General features: G+C 32.4%; 2 protein-coding genes across 6 annotated transcripts; both read right to left on the bottom strand.

The window, feature by feature from the left end:
* Positions 1 to 507: 507 nt before the first annotated feature.
* LOC110616682 (zinc finger CCCH domain-containing protein 54) lies at positions 508 to 2136 on the bottom strand. The gene has a single exon (XM_021759134.2). The coding sequence runs from the start codon at positions 1304 to 1306 to the stop codon at positions 605 to 607; it is 702 nt and encodes a 233-aa protein (XP_021614826.1). The 5' UTR covers positions 1307 to 2136; the 3' UTR covers positions 508 to 604.
* A 1559-nt stretch (positions 2137 to 3695) lies between these two features.
* On the bottom strand, positions 3696 to 14242 carry LOC110617568 (polycomb group protein EMBRYONIC FLOWER 2). Of its 5 annotated transcripts, none has more exons than XM_021760438.2 (22): positions 14079 to 14238; positions 13840 to 14017; positions 13539 to 13686; positions 13135 to 13190; positions 12598 to 12712; positions 12250 to 12409; positions 12101 to 12151; positions 11728 to 11867; positions 10668 to 10730; positions 10434 to 10552; positions 10198 to 10262; positions 9357 to 9409; positions 9112 to 9165; positions 8968 to 9027; positions 8828 to 8874; positions 8596 to 8717; positions 7629 to 7842; positions 7318 to 7366; positions 5240 to 5323; positions 5041 to 5120; positions 4322 to 4411; positions 3696 to 4149 (listed from the first exon to the last, which is right to left on the bottom strand). In XM_021760438.2, the coding sequence occupies exons 2-22, from the start codon at positions 13875 to 13877 to the stop codon at positions 4017 to 4019; spliced, it is 1941 nt and encodes a 646-aa protein (XP_021616130.1). In that variant the 5' UTR covers positions 13878 to 14017; positions 14079 to 14238; the 3' UTR covers positions 3696 to 4016. The 5 variants fall into 5 exon arrangements, 4 of the variants coding, with proteins under 4 accessions (XP_021616130.1, XP_021616131.1, XP_021616129.1 ...); XM_021760439.2 differs by having other exon boundaries at positions 13840 to 14011; XM_021760437.2 differs by having other exon boundaries at positions 13840 to 14240.
* Positions 14243 to 16709: the final 2467 nt, after the last annotated feature.

Genomic DNA, 16709 nt, shown 5'->3' with positions numbered 1-16709 from the left:
GTGGTGGTTGGTTTTATGCCATTGGCCTTTGAACGATAAACACAGCAAATGCTGCACTTCTGAAATTTGCTTATGCCTCTTCTTATTAGTTTCAGAAGGTCTGAGATGTTGGATGGGCAGAACATTACAATCCAATACGTGCTCTGCATCACCCATCACCATTCACCACCAGGCTTTAATATTTGCTATTCAGAACAAGGTTTGAGTCATGAGTTTAAGCAATATCCGCATATGTATGTTGTAAGAAACAGCAATGCTCATGCTAGAATTTTATACCCATGAGGGTTGAAAACTGTAAATTTAAGGCTATAAGTAAAGTTGAATACATGCATTTGCAGTGATTAATAAATTTCATTCATAATAGAAAAACATATACATTTTTTACAAAACACATAATTTTTGGCCTTCAAATTTCATAGTAGGACTTTTTTACATCTCCAAATAAAAAAATAAATATAATAGAGAGAGCAACTCATTTCAAACACACAATTATTTTTGACACCCAAATGAAAAACGTACTTGATTAATTACTTTGGAAACATTTATATTTACTACCTCTCCACCGCTTTATATCTTCAAAAATATACAAAAATCATGAGCATTTTCACTGCACCAACTCAGAGATCCAATCAAGCTGAGGCAAATCACCTTCCAAATCAGCCTTCTTCTGCTTCTTCTCTTCATCCTTAATCTTCAAATTCCTCCAACTACTCAGCAACTCTGAAACCCCTTCAAAGCAGCTCCCTCCATCTATCCTAACGGGTGACGACGTGGCACCCTCTTCACTGCCCGGTCCATTCCCAAACCCCCCATCTCCACCGTTCATCCTCGCCCTGTACACAAAAGGACACGCATATTTCTTCTCGGACCGTAGCTGATCAGGGGTGTGAGCAAAGAAACAAACCTTACGTTGGCAATAACGCCCCGCATTACATGCACGTGTACGATAGCGTGCAGGGTGCAGCCAATACTCGAAAACCCCATGTGCGTATTCGCATGCGTCACCTCTGTTGCACTTCCCGTTTCGGAACCCAGGGCAGGCGATTGCCACATACGGCACCTTCCGGGGGTCCCGGCGAGTCGCCTTTTCTCCTCGGTGAGCATAGGGGCACTCCGTCCAGTCGTGGCTGCGGGTCCTGGTGCACCTCTTGATCTTGTAGGCGTACATGCGAAATTCATCGGAGCCATAGATGGCGTCGTGGATGTTATCATATTGAGAAGAAGGGTGTACGTTTCGACCTGAAAATGCATAGTCACCGAAATCGTAGAAACTGTTGTAATTAGTGGTATTGATTCCTGTCAACATTTTCTTAATCTTAATTGATGTATATAGTAAAGGTTTATGAAGGGAAAAGGGATGATTTTGATTTGCATGCACGTACAAATTAAAGCTTCTGGGGTTTATACTTCATATGCAGAAAGGAGACGACGCTATAGTTGATCCTATATCATGCGTCACCAAAGGGGATATTGAATATATTTACACAATGATCAAACAGAAACTAGAGAGGCATTTCGAACAAGATGGGGATGAAAAACTTGATTTTGAGCTTGAGTTTCTTCATAGCTTGAAGCAGGAAAAGGGATTGAAATTGATTTAAGAACAAAGCTGGAGATGACTAATTGATGAGCAGGAAGACATGGGGAGAGCAAAAACAATGAGAAAATGGATCAACGTATAGAAACAGAAGAAAGCGAGGATGGGGGTTTTGGAGTATAGCAGTGATGAGAAAATAAAAGGTAAAGGTGGCATTTATAGAACAATAATGGAGTGAAGTTGAACTCTCTCCTTGAGTTAAAAACTAACCATGATGAGTTACATTTAGAACTCCACACTGACTCTTCATATAACGGTAACGGACGTCCTATGAGGTGACCTGAAGAAGTAGATTGGGCTTCTCTTCTCTGCAGCTGCAGCCATTGTGTCAGACAGATGTTAGCAGAAAGCGATTCTGCTCAGTCAAGAGCTATATATGTGCCCTATTTTTGTTGGCCAAGGTATTTCCTCATTTTATTTATTTTTGGTTTTAATTCATGAGAAACAAGCATGCTGTCTTTAGTTAATTTATTTTATATTTAATATATATGAATGTGTACAATTCAATCATGAACCTTTCTTATTATTTCTAAATACTTTTAATTTCAATAAAATTTGATTGTGAATATTTAATCCAATGAATAAATTTAGTATAAGAAGTCTATTCAATTGAAGAAATAAATTTATTATTTCTTATTATTAAATTTTGAAACTTTTTTTCTAAAAAAAAAGATTTTGAATTTATAATTTGGTGGTGTTATGCTTAATTTTGAATTAAGATTACATGAATTATTTTCTCATCAACTCTTATTTACAGAAGAATTAAAATTTGCTGATTAAATAGTATGAATATGTTATAAACACAGAGGTAACCGTTGATTTGTATTATGTATAGTAATTAAAAATTGAAGAAAAATTAAACAATAAGAGAAAAAACTACATATTAAAAAGAAAAAAGAAAGGGTAATTAGAAGACGATAGGTTAGGAGTTGGAGGTGTAAATGAAAGTGTTTGTGAGAGAATGCAGAGGATGGAGGCCTCGTCCTAAAAACAAAAGGAGGGGAGAGTATAAGACAGAGAAAACGGAGGCGTAAGAATTGCAACGGCGACGGAGGCAGAGGTGTTAAAAGTGGCAGAAGGGGTGCATGGAGAAACACACGTGTAGCTGATAAGTAGCACGACTTATAAAACCAACATGGGATTCTGTGTTACGCGTGTTTATGTCTGACGTAGATTAATTTTGGCGAGCGTACGTTTTCTTCTTGCGGTTGCTAACTCCACGACAAAATCACCAACAAACTCCTTCCTTTTTCTCTTCTTTACCCTCACCTCCCTATCATCATTCTTCTACACTCCTCCTACTGGGGTAAGATTATCGTTTAAAATAATTGTTTTTCTTTTTTAAATTACCCCAAATTTTTAATTATTATTATTATTAGAATATTGTAAAGGTTATAATTTAATACATTTATCAACATTATCATAAAATATATTATTTAATTATTGACATTAGATAAATTTAAGGATGAAACATCCAATGAATTAAAAGCAATAAAATTGAAGTAAATTAAATAATAAACAATACTATAGAAAACAAAACAAGGGATTGCACTAAATTAAAGAAACAATTATATGGCAGAAGCAGAAAGACGCAGCGCCATTTTTTGACTTTTACGAGAGAAGCTATCTTCATACACTTGGTTTTGCTTTTATTTGCTCAAAACAACATGCACCAGGACACGTGGCTCATCAACATCAGAAGAGAGCGAGCGTTTTGTGACAGTTTGGTGGTACAAGACAAAACTACCAAACTAACTTCTCTTCCAGAAACCATAATTATTATTATTATAATTCTTAATTTTTAATAAATAATTATTATTTTATGATCATCCTCCACAAAGTAAGAACATGTAGGGTTCTCCGTCTCAAATATAATCTGACAATAAATACATATAACAAATTTCAAATTCAACATTCCAATACCCATCCACTTATTATTTTTTTTAAAAAAAAAAGCCACACCCACCAAAATTTGTAGTTTCTTTTTTCTGAGAAACATATGCAATAATAATCTAGATAAACCTGAAATGCACTGGGATTGTCCAATATTCTTTCCAACAATCCCACTTTAGATTTCCATTTGGTTATCATGTGAATATGTAAGAAAACACGGAAATATTACTCCATGAAATTCATCTCCACAAATTAATGGATGTAATAACGTAATTAAGACATTAATCATATGACACAATAAGAGGAGGCTTCAAATGTCAAAGCATAAGCAATCAATGATACGCATCACTTTAATAATCCAGATTTGGTGAAAATACTTATTGCTATGAAATAATTTCATCAATAGAAAATGGCACAAAATCACAAGATGAAAGCAGGAAGGACCTTCAAGATTGCCCTTGATCACCACATCATAATAAAGCCTTTCCTCTTTGCTTTTTCATTCTCTGATTGCCAACAAAAAGGATCATCTCTCTTGGCTTTTCACAGGATCTAGGACCTGCTTTTGGTGTTGCTCCAGGGTAATATTACACCTGTTCATCGTGCGCCCATCTAGAAGACCATGATTCCATAGTTTTATCATAAATAATCTCCAACACCTGTTCAGCCATACGTGATTTCATATTTTAAGATGCAGATCTATCATTTTAAAGGTAAAACATACTGCTCACTAGCAACTGTGGATAGCAGAAATAGAGGGAGAAGAAACAACTAAAGTGGTCTGTATACTGGAGCAATTCCAAATGAAAAATTGAGGAACATATGAACTACCAAATTAGGGCTGGGGCTCTTGCAAGATCATGCCCATGTAATCTCGAGAATGCCTCACATGCCCAAGGAATATGGCCATCTGCCAGGACACTGCCACCATGAAAAATAATAATGTCAATAATTTGCAATTATCAATTAATTATCTGTCTAAAGTCTAAACTGGCATGAACCCTTTTTCTTCTCTCAAAAAACTGGCATGTAACTCACAGAAGATCACATAATAAACCAAGCTAGTTGCGTTTACATACCATTTATGTATCGTAGTGACACAAGCAACCTTTCATAAAAAACAGACTTATGTAAACCATACTCAAAGCAAGACACTAGTGTCCTAGATAAAATATATTCAAGGGAAATATCTGATTCAATTTTAAGGAAACACAAACGACAAGCTTAAGGCCAAGAAAACACAAGAAAAAGTCACTCCTGGCAATCAGTAACCGATAAATAAGGTCATGGCTCTGGTTATAGCTAAATGTTGAAAAGTAACATTGAGGCTTCTCTAATGGGTACCCCCAAACAAACCAGTCTACCACATTACAAGCTCTAAGGAGCATTAGCAGTGGACAGCATTTCTCCATAGTTTCAAGTCCATGACTTCCAGGTCACGTGCATAATCTTAACACTGCGTTAAGGCTCAACTAGCCAAATCAAGCCTCACCTTAAAAGCCACTTGCAGAGAGACCATGACTGGAAACAAAATAGGAAGAGATGATTACCGTTGCTTCCTCACGAATGAGTTCCACAAGTGCATCATTTGCTTTTCATCTTTAGTAACATCCACAAAATCATCAAGCATCTGCAGCATCGATCGAGCAAAATTATAACACTAATATAGTGGAAAGGGCCAAACACAAAACATGTTTCAACAAACAAAATATGTGTTGCGGGGAACTAACAAAGTCATGTAATGCATACCCTCCTATCTTCAAAATCTGCAACATCATCATCAACTTCATCCTCACTATCCCGATCCGATAATACTTGCTCGATTGCCATTGCCTTCAAATACCCCCCCCCCCCAAAAAAAAAAAAAAAAAAAAAAAGAAATTCAAGTCAAATATTTTCAAGCATATATACCAAGTATATTATTTTATTAGATTCAATTGTTCAAAATAAAAAGAAGAAAATTGAATCGTAAGGAAAAAAAAAATATTGCCAAAATCAGAGTCTTCTGGCGAAAGATATTACATAAGCTGTAATTACTAAGAAGGTATTTGGCCTAACTTATAAGTTAGTCAAATCTACTGAGTAAAAAATCACATGCAAGTTAGTGTTTGGTTTAAAAGTTTAATAACTACTTATTAGCTAATTTATAAGTAAGATACCTCTTATTTATAAATTATCTACTTATTATAGAACTACTTTTTAACCAAGTAAAAGCTATATGATCCAACTATCTTTGAGAATATATGTCCTTATTTCAACAACTACAATACTTAATTACATGTTGTTATTGGTCCTTTTAAAAAATTAAGTTAATTTTAAGCACTTTTATTCGAACATTTAACTACTTAAAAGTTATTTTTAAGTAACTTCACCAAATTAGTAACTTACTTTTAAATTGATTTATAAGTTAATATACTTTAAGCCAAAAGTTAAAAGCAAGTAATCAAACCAAATACATTCTAAATATTTAAACAAGTTCCTGGTGATGTTGCACCAGCTCAACGAATAGCCTAACAGAGTCAAATCAAGTTTTACAGGGTTCAAGTTTAGCTTCGTGAAGATCTTTTCAAGCTTTAGCAACTCAAAGCTGACTCATTTTGAAGTTAGAGCCCAAATATAAATAGGCTCAAGTTTAGTTTGTTTAGCAAATTAGGTAAAACAAGTTGAGCTTTTATCCACAAGTTTAGTTTGAGTAGCTCGATTCATTTATAATCCTACTAAGTTTTAATTTAAAAATAATAAGTTTTAAAACTAAATAATTTTAGTCAAACAAGCATATCCACAAGTCAGCTCGTGAACCTATAAACAAATGAACTCTCTAGTCTTAATGAATCGAATATCTGCAAATTCAAGGCCTAAAATTAGGTTTGAGCTTGGCTCATTTATAAAATAAATTAAACCAAGACAAACTTTTATCAAGCACAGTCTCTAAAGGTTCACGAACAGCTTCATTCATTTACAACCTACATAGCCTGACCATATTTGGCATTTCAAGAAAAGAAAATGAGACCAACTTTTGATGTATCTCTTTTTAATTGTCCAAATTAATTTGAGCTGCTTGAATTTCATAATTCATTCCAATGCAGCAGTTAAAAGAAATCCTTTACTGTAAGCACATAACAAAAAGTTTATGAGATTCTAAATTCCCATTCAAGATATTCACACTATGATGTTTCAAAATGGCTGCATATTTCCAAGATGTTGTGTATATTCAACAAACATAGTTTCCACACTGCCATAGGGCTTTTAAATAGGGTAAATGATACTTAGTCATTGGCTCTCCCAAATGGACATTGCTTTAAATAAGTAGACGAATATGACCTAAAAGTAGAAGAACAAAGAATACAAGAAGGAAAAAGGCAAAAAATTTCATCCAGGGCATTTTAGAATTTAACCAGCAGAATAAAAGAAACACATAAAGATCAAGGTGACATCTTGAAGGATGTAAAGATCCACCATTTGGCTAGAGTACTTCCTTAAAGAATTAAACCAGTGCTAGACATCTGTTATACCACCACACTAGTACAGGAAGATCAAGATTGAAATAACTTGCCCTCTAATACAGTGCATTTGAAATTTTCAAAAATATCATGGACACATTCAAGATACATTCTACACGTACTAAATTATTTATATCTAAGACACATGACCATCCATGATGGAAGACATACTTCAAAACAAAACTTGTTGGATTTTAGGGTTGATCAATTTCATGAAACAATAAAAAGCTGTCCTAACATGGATCACAAATTACAAAATAACACAGATTAACAACCACAAGAAGGATAAAAAGGGAACATTAATTAAATGACAAGGGCAATACTCACCTGAGCTCTATGTGAGTGAAAAAACTGTCGTTTGTGAAGGAGGGTACGACTGAAAAGAGAAAACACATTAGATTAGTCCTAGATTCATTGGCAGCTAGATAAACAAGTAGCAGGCATTTCCATGGGTATATTGAATGGCCGATTCATTACTGAACTAATACAGCCAACTACATATGGCATACAAAACCATCCAGTAGATGCTTTACCTTTATTAAGCAGGGCTGACAAAATGACCTCATCAAATTTGAAAATTTTACCATTGCCTAAAGTATTAAAGATGAATATGCAGAATTCAAAGAATTTATACGTACTTTCTCAGTTCAGACCGTTCAATAGATAATTTTCGTGTCTTTGCAAATTGCAACATGGCAGGGGGCGCAAAATTGTTTGCAGATGCTGATTGAACGCATTCAGGATCAGGATATGCTTGTGCTGCACATCCAAAGCTGGAAGGAACATTTTCTATAACTGCTACAGCGCCAATGCTGGCAGTAGGCAAATCCTTCCTGCCTGAGATACACACATCTGAAACAAGTCATCAACTAAATAAAAAGATCCCATAAAAGCTTCTTGCATGATTAGCCATAGAGGAGCACTTTCAATGAATCTGCTGGAAACAATTAATAAGGGTATAAAGAGAGGAGATTTTCCTCATTGTACAGATAAAAAGGTACATCTTATATATACTTGCTTTATGTCTGAATAAAAAGGACATTATTCAAAATTTCCTGCTTTGGCAAAAAAGAAAAAGAAAATTCAGCTCAAAATGAAAATTGCAACTGATACGATGAGTTTGATATTTTTTGTCTAAGTTAGCACCTCATGGCTTTTGACTAGAGATTTTAATCCCAGATGAAAAATGATTTGAAACATGTTGATTTTGGAATCCACAGCCTATTAGGGAAGAAAAAGAAGAAAAAATCCTTTGGATGCAAATAACAGAAGAGCCCTCTCCTCTTGCTGGTCAATGAAACAGGCTTTCAGGAAGGAACAGATATGTGATCATTCATGGACAAAGGTAGGTTCTTCCTTTTATTTTAGTTTCTTGTTCCACAGTTCCAGTGTCTCTAAAACTTTTGCGAGTTACTATTCAACAAATTTAGATCTCGCCAAGTAAATTTAAGAAAATAAATGAATTAAAGAACACACTAACACAGTATTGATACAGTAACTTGCTCTTCGAATTACTAAACTCATTCTAGAAAGTATGTAGACATTCAATAATAACATCCATGATCCATCACAATTTAGATTAGAGCATAAGCATAAAATGCATACCGACAGGTTCATCAAGGATACAAGAGGCTCCGATACGTAAGTTAGACTCAAGGATGAACGGATGTACGTGCTTTACATTTTGAACAAAGTTCTTGCGTCTTTTGTGCTTTGGCTTCTTTGAGCTGCAAATAAGTATGCACCCATTGAGGCCATTGTACTGCTCAAATATTGACGCCAATGGCATCGAACCAACAAAACTTGTGATTTCAGGGAAGCAAAACAATTGACTTACCAAAAGAAAAATGTTGGTTGTTTTGGATCAACACCATCAGCAACAATCTGAACAAAGCGTGGCATATAAACTCCAAGGACACAGATGGAAGTAAAGTTACTCCTCCAAAATTGACAAATTCAGGGAGAAAATATTCTAACCTCAGATCTCCAGATATCAGTCTTCACTGATATATTTACAGCTTGAACCTCTTCAGTCACCTACAGGACATCCCGGGCATTAGCAATCATAGTTCAGAAAACATAAATGACCAGAATTCACCAAGATTCCTGAAGATTACCAACCCAAAACTCAAAATTGAAGAGATCATGTGATGAAGGTAAGTGGTATCTTAGACCCTAAGGAGAAATGAAAAAGAAAATGTAAGCATCCTCATGCCCAGTCAAAGGATAAATCAAGGAAATTATTATCTTTTTTAAAGGAAAAAAGAGGACAAGGCATCAGAAAATAGAAACCAATAACTATGATTTCAATTTAATTACAAGGAATGACAAAACACAAAACCAAAAGTAAAAAAAATTGCTCATACCTTAAAACTTGCACATCTTACCAAGCAGAATGGGCACGAGAAGTCTTCAGTTACTGCAAAATAGATGTCCAACATACTTGTAGATCATACTTTTAGAAAAACCATAAACCAGAAAAGAAAAAAAAAAAAAAGAAAGCCACAAAAACACAAATAATATATCAATACCATTAAGTAGAATACCCACAATCAAGGACCTAAAAGGTTTGAATAAAAATCCCTAATCATCAAAAGCCAAAATATTAAAGCCTTTCAAGCCCAAGCCATGACTTGAGACCTAATTAGTAATTACTTGCAGCAAATTTCACCAATGAAAATAAGAATATTATTGACTATATCATTGAAAATTCCAATACTGCATCATTAAAACTTCCAACTCAAGATAAATAAACCAGGATCTTTCCCTCCGGTTCCATGTTCAGTTTTAACAATGACCACCATTATATTCCAAACCTTCATAACCAAAGCTGTACAGGAAATTCTTAACAAGTCAAGTTCAGATAATCTAAGGGTGGTTATGATTTTGTAGGTAATGGTATAGCTTTGAAGGCTTCCGATTAAAGATCCACAATATGTTCTCTCTGCTGCTTTGGATGGTCAACTTGTCATACAAGTGATTAAATATCTTCAGTAAATAGGCACCTCCATAGCCAACATCCTTTTAGGAAAAGCAAATGAAACATGGTTGAACAACATCAAATTACAAACAACTAAAGCTCAAATAGATAGTAAGTAGAACTAAAAGTAATAAGGCATCAAATAAAATTTAGTCAAAGAGAAAAATAAAAATAAAATTTGAACAAATTATGACTCAAAAAATAAATAAAAGAACAGTCAACAGTACCTTCAGTCTTTTGCAACTTATTATTGTAATACCTGTAGTTGAAGATGACGTTTCCAGCCCTCAACCTAAACAATACAAGTACTATTACATTTATTGTACATAATAGGGTAAACAATAAATATAGAATTCTCAAATCACACCATGCAAATTCAGTAAGGGAGACAGAAAGCAACAACCAAATGGTAAGCATGAACAGGAGTATAACAAAAAGTGAGTTGTGACGGTTAAAAAATTACCCAATAATATGAGATAATGATGAAGAAATGTCACCACATGTGTATGAATGATAAGGAGATTTTTCCTTAGCCCCAACCTCTTCAGCAGAAATGTTGACTTGAATGTGTTGTGAAGTATTCTTTGGAAACACACAGCCAAGAAGCAACATATATCTGTTAGTTCACATAGCAAAATATGTGGGGGGAAAGAGAGAAATTCAAATTCAAAATGAAGAAGTTGAGGACAGAACAAACCACAGTTTCAGAGCCATGTGGAATTTGAATCGAAAGGCATTTGTCATCATTGAAACAACTTAACTGCACAAGAAAACAAAACAAAGGTCCTTATGGAAGATTAAGAATGCAAATGGAATATTTTGAACCCAGTAACATAAAAAATGCACAAAGTGAACAACAACATTTCTTCCAGATTCAAGTTCAACTACATGATGCTAAATAAATCAAATAATGAAGCAAGTGCTGTAAATTATGAGTCAAATTCAAAATTCAAGAAATTTGGAAAGTTTGGTAAGAGTTTGTAGTAGTCCTCTTACACAGACCATACTGGACTAGATTCATGGTGTAAACAATGTTGAAGATGGCAGCAGCCGGCTGGCATTTAGCTAGTTATGTTAATGAACTAGTCACAAGTCCCATTATTATTTCAATTCATTGAATAATCAGTATGTCAAAGAAATTGGTTTAATCAAGTTTTAACTAGATGAATGAACCAAGCCAGTGAAATAGTGATTCTGCCTTTTGGTGTGTTACTGGTGTGAAGTTGCTGAGTGTCTTTTTAGGAACACTTTTTCTCTTCCCGCCAAAGTCATTAATTGATGTTGTATGTGTATACTTGAAGAGATGACACACCATGCATATGCACCATAGTAATCAGAAAATATCAATTGCACCTTATTTTGGAATTTTCAGTTTCGTTGATGAAACCACATAGGAGATGTCTAACTGCAAAGAAAGGGTTGAATTACTGGACCCATTTTTCCACTCTCAGCATATTAGATGAAGCAAGTTCTCTAACCAACCCATTTCATTTATCAAATTTGTGAATGAATAGAATTTTTTTGCCTTGTATACTACTCCAATTGCCTCTTATCTAATCAACCAAGAGTATGACCATTTAATCTGTAATGCATTTAATGTTAACAATGTAACTTGGCCATAAATCTCTACCTAAAGCACCAGCAAAATGTTGGACAAAATATTAATTTCTCCCACAACACTAATTGCAGTTGGATACCAGATTTTCAACACAAAATAAAGAAAAGGAAAAAGGAAAATGAATTATCCAGTGCCACACCTTCAAGAAGCATGATTTCATGTCAACCTGAGATGTCACCTCCACCCTTTGTCCCAAACTCAAGTTTGGTGACTTCTCCAATGACATATAGAGTGATTCCAGTGGTATTAAGCCCAACAGGCAGCATCCTCCAACATTTTCTGATGTAGAATATAATAAAAAAAGGAAAATATTTAGAAATCTAAGCGGTGAAAATTAAAAGATGACACTTCATATAGAATTCAGTGGTTTCAGTATCCAACTTTATGTCATTCTATGATAATTATATTTGCCATTTACCTATAACCAGTATGTATGCTAATCTAAATTCTAAATAATAAGCAATATCCAGCTTTGCAAGAAAATTATATCTCATACATAAACGGTTCCATACCTAAATGGCCTTTGGTTATCTCAACTCCATGCACAGGACTTTGGGCTCCAGCTGCAAGAAAAAATAATGAATCAGATGAAACTTTCCTATGAATATTATTGATAAATTAATAAATTATTAAATATCAATCATATGAAACGAAAGCATACCAAAGCTAACAAACAAGATAGCAAGTGAACCAGACTTGGCCTCCAATGCTAACTTATTGATTTCAGGGAGAATAAAATTTGCATGAGCTTGGGTACTTCCCTCTACTCCAGAGAAGTTGGTCAAAACACATGCTCGACGAAAGCGATATACTGCAGAATACTTCATTTTGGAATAAAAAGCAAAAACAAATCATAAAAAAGGTACAATAAATTGTAGAGTGCTACCTCCAATGACAATAGAGAAATAAGAATTATACCCCTCTTTCCCAACCAAAAAAAAAAAAAAAAATCTATTTGCTTGGTCAATTAGGCTTAGAAGGTAAAGAAAAGAAATAGATAGATTCTTACCTCTGAAATCCCAATGTCAGAAAATGCTCTTGCCAACAAAATGTACAAGGGAAAGAGACTACAAGAAACTGAACTTCCATTCACAGTCACAATCGGGGAAATCGTCACTTGTATTCTACATAAACAACCAAAACTTCAGTACCTCAAACTAAATCACGTACTGAAAATCCAATCAAAGAAAGTATACTGCTAATCCAACGAAGGGTTAACTAAAGTTGCCAGTACCATCAAAATCATAGGTGATAGAATGATGAGAAGAAGAAAATCAATGAAAAAACTAATAGGAATTATCATTGAAATTCATCAAATTCCTTATGCTATACTCAGATTGAAAAGTCAGAGTTAGTAGCTATACATTATATGAAAATCTATAACATTGTTCAAGCTTTATAACCTCAGAGAAAGAAGCCATAATAAAGAAATAACTCATAATTCATAGATCAAGTTTCCTCAGTATTCTCAGCGCAAGGAGCTGAAAGAATTCACTGCAGCATCAAGAACTGAGAATAAAGAAAATTCAGATTGAAATATTATTACCTTCTTTTGTGCTTTGCTTGTATTTTGTAGTTCAAACATCTTTGCAGAAATGATGGCTACATCAGAAGCAAAGACATGCAAAATTAGAAAGGTGGCATGTAGTACAAGAAAAAAATGGCACATATATGTTGACGTCAAAAAGATTTAAGCCTGATACAAAATAATCCAACACAAGAACATTCTTTTCAACTAACTAAAAATCTTACCAAAAAATATATAAATGATAAACAAAGAAGAAGAAAACCAAGATTTTTCATACAAGATGACATTGAATACCAAGCTACCTATGATGCGTAATAACCATAAAAATGAAACTCTGCAAACGTTAAACCCAACAATAAGCAGAAAATACACAACAGGAAATGCTGAAAGATGGAAATATCAACCAACTAAAGTGCATTTACATTTCTTATTGCACGACGCTGGAGGATGTTATAGAGTTCCACAGGCTTGCAATATATGGAAAAACTCTCTTCGGCTGCCATTTCCTCTTCTGCAGACAAATGCAGACGACCATCTTCACGGCACATTTGATCCGTGCTTCTTGTATAGCTGCAATCACCCAAAATATATAATAAAATAAAATCAGCACAGCAGCCCGTTAAAATGCTAAACCCAATAATAAAGGGAAAAAAACTAAAAGAAAAATTAGGAAACTTCAAAATTTTATCATAGAACTCATAATTCTAGAGAAGGGAAACTTACGTTGAGGTTTCACGAGCCACTAAAGGGATGCCCGGCATTCTTGGTTACACTATTTCCAGAGTATATATGTTCATAGCTATTAGCTACAAATTACTCTGTTAACTACAGTTTCACTTAGCCGATAAAATCCGCAGTAGAACTAAGCTCAAAACGCTTGCCAAATGTGCATAATCTGAAACTAAGGAAAGAGTTTAATCTCGATTCGGGCATAAAGAGGGGAAGCAAACCCTAGAACAAACCTGCACTGTGAGCTTGGTAGATCTGTTTGGTTCAATTTTCCAGAATTCAGAGTCGAAACGGGAAAAACAAACCGAAAGAGAGAGACCAAAGAGACACCGGAGAGATTTTTGCGGAGGAAAACGAGAAAAACAGAAATAAGCTTCTTTTTTTTAAATAATAATAATAATAATTTTAGCTCACACTTTCAGGATTAGCCCTAAACTGCAAATAGTAAAATGTTTGAATTACGGTAAAAGCCCTAAATAATAATTGGACTTTTTGCAAACGTAGAGAGTGATCGCTACTTTTATTTTCGGATTTAGGGTGAAAAATTTTTATTTACGATTTTAGGGTTTGATTGCCACGTGGCAGTCAAAAAGAACATCTGGCGCCTCTTTAACAGATGCCAGAGCCTGACACCACTTTAAGTAGCACCAGACTTTTTTTTTTAAATATGGTCTGGCACCACTAAAAGTGGCGCAAGACATTTTTTTTAAATTATTTTTAATTATTAATATATTATAATAAAATATTTATATTATATTAATTTTTTTATTTATATTATATTTTTATAATAATAAATATTTTTTATAATTTTAATATATTAATATTTTAAAAATTTTATTATTAATATTTAAATAAAAAATTACTGAAATTATATTTCAGAATTATAAAATTAATATTATATTACGATTAGATGTGTAAAAATAATTCAATCATATCATATACATTTATCGAGTGATAAATATTTTTATTATTTTAATATATTAATACATTAATTCTGTAATTAAATAGTATAAATATTTTGTACACGTTTAATATTATTTTATAACTTTATAAAATACTAAGTGTAGTTATAAATAATTATTGTAGTTATAAATAATAATTATCTTACTATTAGATGTTATATGAGAATTAAGTTATTTATAATTTATTAAAAAAATAATTAATTAATATAACTCAAAGTAAATTAATTAAATTTATTATATTTGATAAATTATAAACAATCAGTTGATCGCATGCAACATTTAAGTGGCCTATAATAATATTCTATAATTCTAAATAGCAGTTAATAAAAAGTAAATTTAATTTTTATAATTTTAAATATTAATATTTATTTATTTATTTTTATAATTACAAATAATAATGTAATTTAAATAATTAATAAAAAATAATAATTAAATATTATATACGATCACTTGATTATTTATAATTTATTAAATATAATAAATCTAATTAATTTATTTTACGATTAAATTAATTAATTAATTAATTTTTTTTAATAAATTATAAATAACTCAGTTTTCATATAAAATTTAATAATAAAATAATATAATAATTTTAAATATTTTATATAAATTATTTATAATTTATTAAAAATAAAAAAAACTAAATTAAGTAATTAATTCAATAAAGCTATTTTATACAAAATTAATAGCAGTATAATATTATAATTCTAAATATTTTTGTTTGGAATCACTTTACTATTTATAGTATTTTTACATATTAAAAATATTTTTATAAAATATAATAATTATTTATAACTAATTTTAGTATTTTATAAAATTATGAAATAACATTAAACGTGTATAAAAATATTGATACTATTTAATTACAAGATTACTGTATTAATATATTAAAATAATAAAAAAATTTATACATCTAATCGTAACATAATATCAATTTTATAATCCTGAAATATAATTCCAGTAATTTTTTATTTAAATATTAATAATAATTTTTTTTAAATATTAATATATTAAAATTATAAAAATATTTATTATTATAAAAATATAATATAAAAAAAATTAATATAATATAAATATTTTATTATAATATATTAATAATTAAAAATAAAAAAAACAATTAAAAAAAATGTCTCCCGCCATTTTAAGTGGCGCCAGACCACATTTAAAAAAAAAAGCTTGGCGCCGCTTAAAGTGGCGCCAGACTCTGGCGCCTGTCAAAGAGGCGCCAGGCATCCTTTTCGGCTGCCACGTGGCCGCCGAATCCTAAAATCGCAAATAAAATCTTTCCAACTTCAAATCCGAAAATAAAAGTAGCCCCAACCCTAATTTTGTAAAAAACCCATAATAATTACACTAAATGATTTTGCATGTTCTTATTTTAGTCCTGATTATTTGTAGTTTGGAAAATGAACCCCTCAGGTTTCAACAATCTGCTTTTAAGCCACAAATATTTCGATACATTTACGGAAATATCTGCCAAAAATGGGCCAACGTCTCTGCCCTGCCAAAGTTCCTCGGTGATGAGCTCTTGCTTTAGGGGGAAAAATTAATAATTAAAAAGAAATAGCTCTCAATCTCACAAGTACAAAATTAACTCGAGTTGCAAGTGTCCAAACGATTGCCAAATCATTCTAAAATAACTGGGATAAATCTATGTATCTATTTAATTTATTAGATCCAAAGTGTGTTAGAAATTTAAATAATAGAAAAACTAGTTTACTTATATTTATTACAAAATTCATTTATACAATAATTGGTAATCGATGTGTCACATCTTGGATTATACTTCTTTTATTTTTTCTGAAACAGGCCGGTAGGCTTCAGCTGATAAAAAGAAGCGTAGATCAAGTCTCTTTGATACGAGTTTCAAAGAGGGATTGTCAAAACGCAGTTCCTTCCATT

The sequence above is a fragment of the Manihot esculenta genome, chromosome 6 (genome assembly GCF_001659605.2).
Source record: "Manihot esculenta cultivar AM560-2 chromosome 6, M.esculenta_v8, whole genome shotgun sequence".
In the NCBI taxonomy this organism is placed as follows: domain Eukaryota; kingdom Viridiplantae; phylum Streptophyta; class Magnoliopsida; order Malpighiales; family Euphorbiaceae; genus Manihot; species Manihot esculenta.
Note: the sequence above shows the minus strand (reverse complement) of the source record. Positions and strands in the feature narration are given on the sequence as shown.

Bases quoted from the DNA above. Each gene is read 5' to 3' on its own strand.
- LOC110616682 (XM_021759134.2), bottom strand. From the start codon at position 1,306: ATGTTGACAGGAATCAATACCACTAATTACAACAGTTTCTACGATTTC.
- LOC110617568 (XM_021760437.2), bottom strand. From the start codon at position 13,877: ATGCCGGGCATCCCTTTAGTGGCTCGTGAAACCTCAAC. The intron at 12,713-13,134 runs GTAATAATATTT...TTGTTTATGTAG, and splicing joins CAAGCAAAGCACAAAAGAAG to AATACAAGTGACGATTTCCC. The intron at 12,152-12,249 runs GTATGCTTTCGT...TTTTTCTTGCAG, and splicing joins TATCTTGTTTGTTAGCTTTG to CTGGAGCCCAAAGTCCTGTG.